This window comes from Rousettus aegyptiacus, unplaced genomic scaffold (genome assembly GCF_014176215.1).
Source record: "Rousettus aegyptiacus isolate mRouAeg1 unplaced genomic scaffold, mRouAeg1.p scaffold_m13_p_8, whole genome shotgun sequence".
NCBI lineage: Eukaryota > Metazoa > Chordata > Mammalia > Chiroptera > Pteropodidae > Rousettus > Rousettus aegyptiacus.
Genome location: NW_023416311.1, coordinates 105,449,378 through 105,464,454, shown reverse-complemented (window position 1 = coordinate 105,464,454; position 15,077 = coordinate 105,449,378). Strand labels below are relative to the sequence as shown.

General features: G+C 40.6%; 1 protein-coding gene across 3 annotated transcripts in view; it reads right to left on the bottom strand.

Moving 5' to 3' along the window:
- Window positions 1–15,077, bottom strand: part of DNAH5 (dynein axonemal heavy chain 5) — a 226,653-nt gene that overhangs the window by 56,574 nt on the left and 155,002 nt on the right. For all 3 annotated transcript variants that reach the window (XM_016152142.2, XM_036225601.1, XM_036225602.1), the window contains exons 54-58: window positions 14,001–14,154; window positions 13,247–13,514; window positions 3,605–3,836; window positions 2,521–2,635; window positions 2,095–2,271 (exon numbers count right to left, since the gene is read on the bottom strand). In XM_016152142.2, the coding sequence (XP_016007628.2) occupies window positions 2,095–2,271; window positions 2,521–2,635; window positions 3,605–3,836; window positions 13,247–13,514; window positions 14,001–14,154 (946 nt within the window). The remainder of the gene's footprint in view (window positions 1–2,094; window positions 2,272–2,520; window positions 2,636–3,604; window positions 3,837–13,246; window positions 13,515–14,000; window positions 14,155–15,077) is intronic.

Below are 15,077 nucleotides of genomic sequence, written 5' to 3'. Positions count from 1 at the left end.
GGGGGGAGGGGTATATCTGAAGTTTAATCTATTTCATCTAAGTATTGAAATCCTCATTTTTTGACAGGCAAAGCAATATAACTTACATAGTTTCCAATACATCATTGCAATATAATAAATAGTTACTTGACATCTGGAGGCATTTTATATATTTGCATCAAGTCAGATGAGCATTGAGATGGAGACACAGTCTTTGCTGTTACCTTATTTGGTGTATCGCCTTGTGTAACCTGATATGAAAACGTTAGAATCTGGAGGTACTCGAAACTTTCTTAGTATCCCCTGGTGGTGCCATATCTCAAAATTTCAAAAGGCCTCAAAGAGACACAATAAGATGGAGGCAGAACCAATGAAAGGAATTATTCAAAAACCGCTCACACACGCCCCAGCCCCTTACCCTGTTCCCACACGTCTCTACACTGATGACTACATAATACGGAATATTTCTGTGGCAGAGAGCACTGAATTAGAAAAATACTGGAAATATATAATACTAAAAGAGATTGTAGGCCTTTCAAGTCTTGGGAAAATGTGGGTCTTTAAGCAAGACCTGAGATGCCATATGCTCTTTTCCTATGATGCTACTGGGTATCACAAGTTCAAAAAAAAAAAAAAAAGGTTAGAAGGTTCTCTGCACTACCATTGTCTTCTCTCTGCTGATCAGGCACTCTCAGTGAAGCCAGTATGCCTAAATTGGGGCGCAGGGTAAGGATCAGAGCTTGAAGAGATATCTGCACCCGCATGTTCGCTGCAGCATTACTCACAATAGCCGAGATACGGAAGCACCCTGAACGTCCACCGATGAACGAATGGATTTCGAAAATGTTATCTACACATCACACACACATTTAAGCCTTAAAAAAAAAAAAGAAAAAGAAAGAAATCCTGCCATCTATGACAACATGGATAGACCTGGAGGACATTATGCTAAGTGAAATAAGCCGAACACAGAAAGACAAATACCGTATGATCGCATTTATACATGGAATCTAAAATAGCCACTCACAGAAGCAGTGAGGAGCATGGTGACGGCCAGCGACCAGGGGTGGCAGAGGGGAGAGGAGGTGACGGGCAAAGCGGACAGAGTTTCAGTCAGGCAAGATAAGTAAGTTCTGGGGACCTACGACACGGCACAGAGCCTGTGGCAACGACACTGTATTATATACTTAAAATCGGCAAGAGGGTAGGTCTCACGTTAAGTGCTCTTACCACAAAGTAGCTACTAAATACTACTAAAGGAAGTGGAGGGGGAGACTTTGGGAGGTGATAGATATTTCTATGGCCTTGATGGTGGTGATGGTTTCACAGGTGTATACTTACCCCCGAAGTAAGGGAGCGGCAAAACAATAACAATTACGTTATCAAGTAATGATGCATGCTCGACTGAGGTTATGTAACTCGAATTAGCGGTACCCAGATGAGCAGGGCTCTGTTTGTCCAGCTGCTCCTCAGGCCAGATAGCAGATGAGCATAGCTACAGTCAAAGCGACCTTACACTTAGCCCCCAAACACCTTAAACTGAGACTTCAGAACTGGACCGGCCCTTTCAGCTGTGGTCTAGTTCACAAAACTCACCATATTTTCTCAGAATCCAGCCTCCTTTCTAATTTTGCCATTTCTGTTATTTATTGCCACATAATCGCATTGAACATTTGTGTCGGAAGCCTGGCCAAACTCTGACATGAACGAGATACCTCAGATCAGGAATTCACAGATAAACTCAGAGAACAGTGCATCCCACAGACCCACTCCAATGTCCCCAAGGGACGTGAGGAAACATGAGTTTAAGAATTTTATGTGACTTCCCCGATGTCACACAGCTGATTGGTTAACAGAGCGGAAATGAGAACCCAGGACTCCTGGCCGCCATTACGTGACACTGTCCATCAATCGTGAGTGAGGAAATGAGATGGGAAGCAGCCCATGCAAAATCTATGAGAGCAGATAACGTGTCCACGCAGAGCCGTTCCTTGAAGTTGTTCCCGTGGAGAGAGCTCTGGTCCGAAGCAGTAGAGCATTTCCCGCTGTCATCCATCTTTTCTCAGTCCTCCTCCCACCCCGACACCTGGCATCTGTCATGTCATGCAGATTTACCTGCAGGGCTGCCTCTGCCTCCTCCAGAGCTGGTCTGGCTGCTTCCAGTTTCTCTTCTGCAATGGCTTTATCTTTAGAGATGCCGTCGACGATGGCCTGCGCTTTGTCCTTCACCTTCTGTACCTCGGCCTTGACCTTCTCGGCAGCCTGTGCCTTCATCGTCACTTCCTTTAAGACCTAATTCAACATTAAAAAAAAAAAAAAAAGTAATAATACCTCATCAAAACTTCCTGAAGACCCAGCTGAAAAGGCCCATTTTGCTTTGACTTCTTGATTTCCATCCACTTACACCAACTGTCATACAGAAAATTAAGACTATCGTATTCTGATGGAAATCAGTAATTGACACTCTCTTGGTCATAACGCGGTGACTATGCAAATGTCATTGACACTTATGAGCTGGGGATTCTGTAAATGTCCACCCACCGTGTCAGCTTTGTCATTTGCCACCTGTAGCTCCTTTTCTTTCGCTTCCAATTCTTTGCTCAGGGCTGCAACGGACTCCGAAGCTTCTTTCAGCTTTTTCAATCCCGTGTTCATTCTGAGATTGAAAATCCAAGGGAGCAGAGTCAACATCTGTGGCGCTTGGCCACATTTTCCAAGTGCTGTCCACTAATATGAACAGCAGCGACCATATTTGAAGAATAAATGTATGAACAAGCAGCAAATACAACAGGGCTTTAAAAAAAAAAAAATGGATGTAGGTCCAGGCTTGATTCCAGACTGGAGGCATTTGGACGGCTTCTGAGACAGCGTGTGGGAAGAGAGAAGCTGCCAAAAATATTCTGTGCGACTTGGGGAACAACGGTGGGCCCAGAGCCTGTATCATGTGAGAAACGTGCCTAATGAAGTACAGCTAAATGACAAGAGACTCGAAATGCTTGAAGCCCCTTTGTGGAGGAAACAAAACCAATAACTTCTGGTTTTCAAAAGAGATTAATGATGTTCAAAGAAGAAAGACTTGGGAATCAAGAAAAGAAACAAATGTGAAGCCATCAGAATGCCAGCATGAAGGGACTCGCTGCCTGCCTGAACCTGAAATAATGTGTCTTAAAGACTAAAATTCTCAGAGTCACTTAGTCTGAACACCCACCCAGGTGTCTCTTCTGTAACAGCCGTGGCTGATTCCGGCCATATTCGGGGAGAAGATGGAAGTGTGCAGAAAAGGCCAAGGAAGAGAGCGAAATCTGGAGCAACTGCAGCAGAGCAGGGTATTCACGAAGCAGTGAACACAGGCGTCAGATTATTTCATGCTTATGAGGGTTTCTCAAGCTCAGCACTACTGGGGTTTGGGGCTGGGGAGTTCCCTGCAGTGCGGGGCTGTCCCATGTCCTGTGGGATGTTCAGCAACATCCCTGACCTCTACTCACTTGATGCCCGTAGCACCCTTCACCACCCCTGACTCTGCCACCCGAGTTGTAATAAACAAACGCATTCACTAGGTGGGAATCTACCCCCAGTTGAGAGTCATTGCTTTAAAAATAGCTTTACATTTGACCTTCGCACTTACCTGTTGGCCAGAGTTTGCACTTCCGTGTGCTTCTCTCCGTAGATGAACTTATAGCCCTGAATGAAGGAGAGGTAGGACTTGGGGGTCACGTGGGTAGAACGTCGGAATCTCTGGAAATAATCGACGCACTTCTCAGCCACCCCATCCTGGAAGGAGCCCATGCACTGGACCACCTCCTTCTTGGTTCCCACGCTACAGTCAATATCATAGGAAGAAAGGAAGTGCTCAGACACTAGGAAAGACAAAGACGACAGTGTGTGAAATGCGAGCGTGAACCACCACCGTAAAAGTTAACGGGCTATTTTTAAAAGACTCAGGCATTTCTTGGGACTGCAGACCATCTTTATAGTCCCAGCCAGGTAGATATATGTCTGCGTTTTTGGTTCCAGACCTAGGACATCAACAATTTTATTTTCCCTTTTATGTGCTAAACTATAACAGACTTGGAGCCTATCATCATTCTTTGTTTTCTAGTACTTGCGCAAAGAAGTCTCTTCCACACAGCTGCAGGTTCTGATCAGCAGCCAGCCTGTTTTACGGTTTTACATAAGGACAAAAGTGGAGCAAATAACTCGAAAATCAGCGTCCACCTGGTACTCCTATTTAGCGATCCCGTTTATATTTTTTACTCAGAATCTGTCACACACTTAATTCTCCCAGCCTCTGACTGCATTTGGCATATGGAATGTTCGTCACTAAATATTTTTATGCCTGGGCCATCTTGTTCTTAAATGTAATAGCTGGTCATTTGCAGTCAGTTCTAATTTAGTGTCCTTTAAAAATGTTGGGGGAAAAAAAAATCTCCTGTTGGAGACCTGTATCGTCCCAACAGCGCCAAACAGGAGACCAGTTCCGAGACAGCATTTCCTAGGGCAAGAACAGGCCACCAAGTCACAGATAATCGATCACCACTTACATGCCGGGTGTCTGCTATCCATCCATCACTGTGATGGTGCCATGGAACGAAAAGATAGTACGACACTTGCGCTCAACCCCAAGGAATTTAAAAGAGGTTTGCATGATGCGGTTAAAAATTACCACAACCATTTTTATGAATCCTAGACAAAATGATCTATGAATTTACTGAAAAAGTACTTAAAAATATTGAATAATGCACATAAGAGTTGCGAATAGAAATATGGCCAATAAAAAGGGAGAAAAAGAGAAGAAATCGAGTGAACAAGTCTATCGGGGTGATAGTGGGCAAAGAAATAAAGAGTGGTATATTTTCACCATCCATAACTGATCACTAAATTAAGTTCTCAATATGGTAATTGTGGGGTCGTATTAATTCTTATGTAAATAATAGAGACCATTTATCAGCTTGGCTACAAATAGAGTATACCATATGCACTAAAAGGCAATAAAGTATGCCACTCAGAAGTCATACTTCCTCATGTGAGTCACGCGGCCTGAACAGAAACAGTTTAAACTCTCGGCAGTTTAAGTCTGGGTGCTGGACACATAGGAACGACTATGTGCTATGACTAATTTCCTGTAGGTATTAACCACAACAGCTGCCATGTTCACAAATGTGCCAGACACGACACTAACCACTTCACCTGGCGTTATGGGATATCTTCAGGGACATCCCCACTTTCTGAAAACTTCCTGGTACACACCATGTAATAATCATTTTCTCGCTTGTGTGAATAGAGTATAAATAACGGTGACTTTTTTCTTTACCTAGCAAGTTGTCTTTTTGTCTCTCCAAAAAGCCAAAAAGCATAAAAATGGATGAATTCAATATATATTTTCCCACAGACCCATAATCTCTGATTCACAAAAGGTTAGACAAAGGATCAAGTCTCTTTCTCTTAGGGTGACCCAAGCCTACCGAGACTCAGACTCTAAGAAGCCATGGAAAAACCCTTCCATCATCTTCAACATGCAATCGCCAAGGCAGCAATGGCAGCTTTGGGGCCTACCGGCAGCCTGATGTCTGAGGTTGGGGCGGGTTATATCCTGGTATTGTATGTTCGTGTCACTTGATGGTGAATAAGGTAAGATGGGACAGAAGGGAGGACATGAGCTCAGTCTCTGATTGTTGGTGTCCTGCGATTTCCACTTCATTTGGATTAAAAGAACTGAACTTATGAAGTGAGGAAGGCATGTTAGTAGCCTATCCAGGAGTCACCCTAAGTTTGTTAGAAAAGAATCCCAGTTTTGCTCTGGGTAACAATCTGGTTAACCAAAACTCTTTGATTCCCCTGATTCTCTTGGAACTAAGAGAAACCCAGTTCTGGAAAATGAGATGTAGATAAAAGCTCCTGAGGGAGAATCCCATCCTGAAGTAAAAGGCAACGCTTCATGAGGCACCAACAGAAAGGATGCCTAAGATGCAGTAGCCATCTCTGCCTGTAAGAATAAGAGCCATAGCCCCTAAAAATGATGGCAAAATGACGTGAGATCCCCAATGGTGTTGTCCTGGACAGAGAATCTCTGCGTTCTCTTGGCAGCACAAAAAAGAAAAGAGAAAAAAAAAAAACCCTTACTTGTTTAAGCCACTACTTCTCCAGTTTTCTTTTTCTTTTACAAACACATTCTTCATGGAGACATTCAGAGGGCAAGCATATCGAAGCTTGGCAGATACTAAATCACAAGACCTTATCAGTTAATCCTTACAATACCCCTCCGTGATGGACAGTATCGTGTACATTTTGTAGATAAGGATAACAACTCGGAGAAGTGTGTTTATAGGTGGCAGTTTAGGAATTCTAACCCAAGGATGACGGACTCCAAAGTCCAGGCCACTCGGATTTAGAAACTCAAATAGAAACAAACATTTTAGGGTCTTTAGAGGACTAAGAAAACATTTTTTAATCGAAGCCCAAAGTTCAAAAATATTTATTGACTAATGAGCTTCATAAAAAATGTGGCACTTTTTCTGGGGAACCATGGGCACTACGGCGGTTGGTGCTACTTTCTGAGGGGTGACTGTGTGCAGGGACCTCACTTCTCTAATGCTGCGCTGTTAGTTGTGGGCAGTTGCGAAAGCAGAACTCATAAGACCAAAATCTTGTACAGCATAAATCAACTAATAATTTCCGAAGTGAGCCATTTGATTTACATAATTAAAATGGCCTTCTTTGAAAAAAATATATGTCCATATATCTGCTATTCATCTTGCTTGAGACTTTATTTTTAGGTGAGAATGGCCTATTTTCACAACAGGGTGCTAGTTTAAAATGGAATCTAGAAGAACATTGATAATTATCTCTACCATGGAGAAATATAAATAAAGTTAATTGATTTAGTAGTGACTTTGGAATCACGGTTTCGTTAAGAAATACAAGACCACCAGAGGTGAAGATAACACAGATATTCAGAAATAATTCAAAATAACTTCATATAAAGCTAGAAACAAAAATTGGCCTAAATGGAGATTATTAAATGGTGGGAAAGACAGGAGTTTACGACATAAAACAGAGCATATTTTTCTTTAAATGCTTCATCAAGAGACTCAGTCAATTTAAATTCATATATATATATAAACTCAGTTCTTTCACAAGCACTATAATTATTAAGACACTATAAAATATAATATTAAGCTTCTGAGCATCTTTAAATTAGAAAAATACTCTATACAATAACAAAAACTACCCAAAAAAGAAATTAAGAATATAATCTCATTTAAGAGAGCATCAGAGAAGAATAAAATACTGAGGAATAAACCTAAGCAAGGACGCGAAAGACTTGTACCCTGAAAATTATAAAACACTAATGAAAGAAATTAAAGTAGAAATAAATATATGGAAAGACATCAAGTGTCTATGAGTCTGAAGAATTCATTTTTTAAATGTCCATGCTACCCGAAGCAATCTCCAGATTCGATACAATCCCTATCAAGATTTCAAGGCATTTTTTTATAGAAATAGAAAAACAGTCCTAAAATTCATATGGAACCACAAAAAAAAAAAAAAAAAAAAAAAAACCCAAAGAGCCAAAGCAATTTTTGAGCAAGAACAAAACTGGAAGCCTCGCACTTCCCAATTTTAAAATGTTACAAAGCCACAGTTATCAAAACAAGAATGGCACTGGCATTAAAAGCAGACATATGGGCAAAGGGAACAGAAGAGCTAGAAACAGACCCGGGCATATATGGTGACTAGATCTTCAGCAAAGGAGCCAAGAATACACAATGGGGAAAGGGTAGTCTCTTTAAAGAATGGTGCTGGGTGCTGGGAAAACTGAACATCCACAAGCAAAAGAATGAAACTGGGCCTTTATTTTACACCATATATAAAACCAACTCAAAACAGATTAAAGACTTAAAGATAAAGCCAGAAACCACAAAACTCCTAGAAGAAAACAGCGGGTAAGCTCCATGCTGTTGGTCTTGGCAATGATGTTTGTGGACGTGACACCACGAGTATAGGCAACAGAAGCAAAAATAGACGAGTAGGGCCACGTCAAACTAAAACTCTGCTGCCCCGCGAAAGGAACGACACAGGAACGGTAACATACGAAACGGAAGAAAAGAGTTGCAAAGCATTGAATCTGATAAAGAGTTAATATCCAAAAGAAATAATTCCTTCAACTCGATAGCAACAAAAACAACAAAAAGGAACCTGATTAAAATGGGCAAAGGAGCCGTACAGAGAATTTTCCAAAGAAGACAAACAAATGGCCAACAGGTATGTGAAAATCCCTAATTATGAGGGAAATCCAAGTCCGAATTACAATGAGATACCAGTTTGAACTTGTTAGGATGACTATTATCAAAAAAAAAATAACAACAACAACAACATGTATTGGTGAGGATATGAAGAAAAGGGAACCATGCACACTATTAGTGGGAATGTAAATTGGTACAGCCACTATGGAAAACAGTATGGAGGTTCCCTTCAAAATTAAAAATAGAACTACCATCTGATCCAACAACCCCACTTCGAGTACACAGCCAAAGGAAATAATATCAGTATCTCAAAGGTATATCTGTATCCCCATGGTCACTGCAACCTTCTTGACAGTAGCCAAGAAATGGAAACAACATAAATGTCCATTGATGAATGCACAGAAAAAGAAAATATGATGGATTATTATTCAGCCTATTTTTTTTAGAAAAAAGGAAATCCTGACACAACAATATGGATGAACCTAGAGGACATTACACTAAATGAAACAACCTAACACAGGACAAATACTGCGTGATACCACTGAGAAGAGGATTCTGAACTAGTCAGATTCACGGAAGCAGAGAGAAATGTGTTTGCCAGGAGCTGGCAGGAGTGAGGAATGGGGTGGTATTAGCCAAAAAGTATGAAGTTTCCATTATACAAAATGAATAAATCCTACAGCTCTACTGCCCAGCATGGTGCCAACAGTTAATAATGTTGTTTGTTCACTTAAAATGCTGAGAGAGTAGATCTTATGTTGTGCTCTTACCAAACTAATGATGATGATGATGATGACGATGATGATTGAAGAGGGTGGGAGGAAACTTTTGAAGGTGATGAATATGACTATGGCCTAGATTATGGTAATGGTTTCATGGGTGTACGCTCATCAAGTTGTAGACATCAAACATGTACAGCTTTTTGTATATCATCCACACCTCAATAAAATGTTTTAAAAAGTAAAAATAAAATGCATCTTCAAAAATAAAAATATGAATCAATTAGAAAAATACACAATAATTTAATGCTTTTATGGGAAACATTTAGTATAATCTAAATGAAATATGCTAAGATGAACACATGATATATTTCCTTATTGATGTAGCTAGAGAATTCAGAATCAACATCCTGAAGGCAATTTATATAATGGTTGTCCTAGAAACTTTACAGCAAATTTTCTAAAAAGAATAAAAAACACTTTAATCCCTAAGTGTATTAGTACTTCCAATGCTCACCCACAGTATTCTTTCAAAACCATGCAAGGCAGGTTCGGTTAGGTGCAGATGTTGGTTTTCCGAGCAAGATTTTATATGTATTAGAAAAAAAGAGCTCACGTTTTATAATTATTTCAGCCACTACTGAGACCAGCACAGTAAATACATACTAGACTAGGGCTGGTGCCATAACCACAAGAGCTTATTGATTATCAAAATGTTTAACCTATTTCCCGTTTAGGAAAAAAAAAAAAAAGTGCAGCTCACTGCCAGCGTCAATTTAATTTTATGTGCACACGCTCTTAAAGGCTGAAGCAAATCTGACCGGCCTTCAATGTGAAAACAAAATATACGAACCGGTTTTAGAGTCATTTGTAAACAGCACTTCTCTCTAACCCTAATGTAACAGAAACGTATACGTAAATCGGGCTCATCAGACGAATCTTCGGCTCGCAACTATCTGAGAATGACGCGAACATCACGTGTAGGAATGCTGCGTTTTCTAGGATTTGACATGTTCGGCGATTGAGCATTACTATGTTTTGTAAAGGGGAATAACATTACTAAAATCAGAATGCTATGCATAGAATGTTGTCATTTGTTTCCAAAGAGAATCGATATACTAGAGCGATTGAAACTAATAAAAGCAAGATATGTCATGGAAAACTTTGGGGGTGACTCGCGAGTTATCTTGGGGTAAACACTGCAACCAAAAGTGCCACTGGTGAGTATACTCGGGGCGAACAGGAAATGGGTTAAAGACTTAAGTACCCAAGTTCACCTTATAAAGTGTGAGTGCTGTAAATACAGGAGATCCAAGAAAGGGGGGAAATTTTTAATTTCCTAAGTGAACAAAGGAGGAAGGAAGGATGTGGAGTCTTGATCACGCTTTGGAACTTAGATAAAGAGGGTAAGAAACGATATTCTTGATAAGGGGGATAAGGTATGGAAGGGTACGGATGATGAAAGCATGTTCGGAAGACAAAATAGGTGTATCAAAAAAAAAAAGAGAAGATTTATGTTGGATTAGAGAAGATTCCAAGTAAGTCAAGGCCACCGTAGGGAAAAATGATGGATTCTAACAGACAAGTTTATTCATTCAACACTGTACACGTCCAACACTGGTAGCTGCCAAAACTGTGAACAAAAGATATGCAATCCTTGACTTCATGGACTTTTTTTGTCTAGTAGGACACACAAACATTAATCGAATAAATCACACAACTAAATACCAAGCTGTGGTCGATCCCAGTAAGGAAAAGCACAGAGTACTGTGAGACGGATGACAGGGGGACTGGCTTAGCTGAGGGTCAAAGCGAGGTTGCCCGCAGGAGACAACATGTAGCCGAGTCAGTATTATCCAGACAAACAGAGCAACAGGCTGTGGAAGGCCCTGCTAGGGGAGGAAACGGGCGTGTCCAAGGATCCTGGAGAACAGAGCAGGAAGAAAAGTGACCTCAGGTGAGACTGGGGAGGTCTGCAGAGCCAGCTCTTCCCAGTGTGAAAGCCACACTAGAGACTGTGGCCTTTTTTCTAACAGCAATGGAAGGACGTGGGAGGTTTTAAATAGAAAGCAAGGTGATCGTGTTTGCGTGTTTATCATTATTCTGTCAGCAATGAGAGATGGGTGGGAGACATCATTAGAAAGCTGTTTGGGTGAGCGCCAATGATTGCTTGGCTCTGGATGTCAATGAAAGAGAAAGAGCTGGAGAGACCAACGTTTAGGAGATAAAGTTGGCATGACCAGGTGATAAGAGCAGACTTGAGAGTTAAAGCTAGGAGAGGCGCTAAAAGCAAAGAGCTCTCTGATCGCAGGGTCTGAGGGATAGTGGTGGGACTTCCTAGAGGAGAACTAATCTAGTCCAGTCTTAGACATATTGAGTGAAGGATCCTGGGAAACACTCAGGAGAATGTGGCAAGCAGGCAGTGAAATGCACAGATTTCAAGCCAGAGGACGGACTAGACCAGAAATAAAAATTGATGAGGCATATTCTACAGGAAGCTGTGCATGAGCCTGCCCGCAAAAAGTATCCGGAGTGAAGAAACGAGGCTGCCTTGCCCTCCACCAAGCCCGGCTCGAAAAGCGCCATGAAGCTCAATAAATATGTTCTGAATAAATGAACAAACAGATGTGTGCACGAAGGTCAGGAACTCGCTAGGAACGGAGGACACAGAAGTGAAAGCTCCCCTGTCCTCCGCGTAATCTTGGTTGGGGCTGATGTGATGAGATTTAAAAGGGCGGTGCATATTTGTGAGAAATTAACAAAGGAAGAAATTAACAAAGGGAGACCTTTGTCCTGTGAGAGAAGGCGCGATTGAAATGGGAACCTGGCAGGAAAGGCTCCGTACTCAAATTAAATCACCTTAATTACGATATATTACACTGGTTGTCATCTCCGATTGTTATTTTTATTGTTAATAATATCTCGCATAGTATTTTGCAAAGTACTTGCATACTAATTACCACATTTCATAGTAAACTTTAACATAGTTCTTAAGTACTGTCATTTTGTGCTCTGCATTGATATCCTACTTCGAGGAATTTTAAAGTTTTACTTTTAGTTGTATTTACACTTTAATAGGACTTGACATTTTAATCACTGGCCTTTTCTCAAACCTTAGAAGACAAAAGAGAAAACTATACATTTGTACGTCATATGTCTTTAAATAATCTGTGTTTAATTGAAAACATTATTGTCAATAGGAGTATGCTAAGGTCAAAACTTCCCCAGCGAATAAGAGTTTGTTTAATATATAGAGAAATCTAGGTTCTAGCCCCGATCATTGATGCTTCTGTCTGCTTGTACCTCTGACAAGTCCCCCCAGCTTCGCCACCCCCAGTTCCTCCATCCATCCGTAAAAGGCAGGGGACAGGTTGATTGGCAGTTCTGTCACCGGGTACCACGGAAGTGAAGAGCCGGTGTGGGAGGCAGGAACGGGGTGAGGGGTGAAGGGTGGGGCTCCACGATCCTTTCTCCCCTCCACTTTTCACTGTTTTCTCTATTATGGCTACCTGTAAGGTTTTACTGGGAAATAAAACTCTTCCAAATTATTATTAAAATACACCAGATAAAAAGTTTGAAATCCACCATCCTTGAATCGGGGTTCCCTGAGGTTCTGATACGATAGGTCAGAGGTGGCACCTAAGCATCTCTATCACTTAAAATACACACAGGTGATTTCTCACCAAAAACTGGAAGAAAAAAAAAACCCATAAACCAAATGCATGATCTTTAACATCTCCATTACTCCTTTTACGTTCAATTTCATTTAGAGTAAGAGAAGCATTGATGGGAGCAGAAGCAGCAAGGACCCTAGTCAGAACCCTCGGGTTGACATTCTTTTTCAAGGACAGACACCATCAGAGGATTGCTGGAAAAGGATTTCCAATTTGATTTCCAGCACTGCAGCCACAAGGAGGAAATGTCCAAGACATATTTCCTCGGCTTAAAATACTATTAGGCTGACTAACTCGCTTAAAAAAAAAAAAAAAAAAAAAAAAGAACACAAATGCTATCAAAATAAAAAGCTCCGTGGCTTCCTGTGACATTCCAGAACATGCCTGGGAATCCAACTGTAACAAAGTCTCGGCAGCGACACTGTACATTAATCCAAGGGGTACAGACCAAAGATCTTACTCCCTGATAACCATGCTCTGGGAAAAATCAGCTACCAAATAAGAACAATTACCACCTTTCAAAAATCTTCAAACCGTGGACAATTCAGTACAGACACAGTAAACAGCACAGAACGCAAACGAAGACACACTGTACACCTGAAACTCCGACAAAAATTTCCAGGGCACTAACCAGCAACTAAGGCGTCCTTCGGCCATCGGCTGAACCAGTCAATAGTGCATCCTGAAACCAGGGCGGGGAACTTCAAAGCCCGATTTCGAAATTTCTCCCCCACCGGCGAAAAGCAGAGCACAGTGTGCAGGTTCTGTCGGACTCGACTCATGAAGTAGTCGTACAGGTTCTCATTGGTTGGGGGGCGCCTGGGGTGTTCTTTTTTCATGACTGAGATGAGGTCACTAGTAATTTCATCAATTTCATCACGAGCAAATAGGTTGGAAACCTGAAAAAGAAGTGCAGGCATTCGAATTCAAGTACAGGCATATGGCAACAGATGGAAACAGATAGCTCCATATTGACGTTGTCTTTCCTCCATCTGCGTCTTAAAGCACCTTTGGAAAACTAACCAAAAGTCTTCAAGATGAGATGCACCGCGTTCTAAAATACACACAAAAATAGTATTTAAAAAAAATGTAAAACAAAAAAAATAAAATACGCAAACGATTCTATCACTAACTGCGAAATAACAGCCTCCTCCTTCTTCCTCATTTTTCACGTGGAGCTTTCATTGACATTTTAAATGCATAGCTCCACATTTTGACTGGGAATTTTATTCTTCGAAAACCTGATAGAAAAAGCCATTCTTCAGACTGATCACCTAATCCTCGATAACAGCACTGATTCAAATCTCTAATGCAAGGAAATACAGACAGCTCTAGAGTTAGGACTCCGAAGAGGCAAAACACATGAAGAATAAATGAGCTCCTACCTCACCCGACGATAAAACGTTGTTCATATATTCCAAAAATGACTCATCCTTAATCTCATTGTCCGTGAAAATAAAAGTGATCCCTTGGCCTTGCTGACCGGCTGTTCTATACAAAATTTTCAGGTCCTCCATCAGATTTGTTGCATTGTAAGATCTAAAGAGATATTGTCATTGTGCCATTAGCTAAACTATTTTATGGGAAGGAAGGATCCTTAAAACAATGCTTTATGCCACTTGGTGAATCAAAAATAAAATGCTGATATTGTTCTATCAGATAAGTATTTCATCGTGTGTGAATGCTACTGGTTCGATATATTTACTTGCAAAGATGAAATTGATTTTTTAAATTTTCTTTCCGTTTCTAATAGCTATGCCTTTGGGAGTAATAGAGGTGCACATCTCAGTAAACTCTTGAGTACCTTGCTGTTTACTGAAGTCAAGAACTTTTTTCATTGAGGTATAATCGACATTACAACATTACATTAGTTTCAGGTGTACAACATGATTTGATATTTGCATGCAATGCAAAGTGACCACCACAAGACTAGTCAACATCAAGTCAAGGAACATTGTATTTACTTGCAAAGGTGAAATTGATTTTCAAAACTCCACATTTTATGAAACATTACGATTAATTTTTTTATATACACACACAATAAAAATCCAGAATGAAAAGAAAACCTTAAACAAAAATATTGTTTACCACAACTAAATGTCATCTGAGTGTGTTTATGTTCCATTTGGAAAATATCTGTTGAAAATGATAATAGAAAAATCTAATTGGAAGATTTACTAAGCATCATCAGCAATGGTATTTTAGAAGATAGCTCATAAATTAAACTAAATCATTTTAAGCCATTATATGGGGTGAGGGAGACGTCTTATATGAAATGGTACCTTCCCCATCCCCCAACACAATTATTTTCATTAGACTTTTGGATCCCACATGAAAGGGTTTGCTAAGCAATCAGCACACCGTAGTAGACTAGCTATAAACATTATGAAGTATCCCAGTCTAAACCTTCTTTCACTGTCAAAAGCAATACTTTGGTGGAAAGCAGTTTGCAATCATGAAAT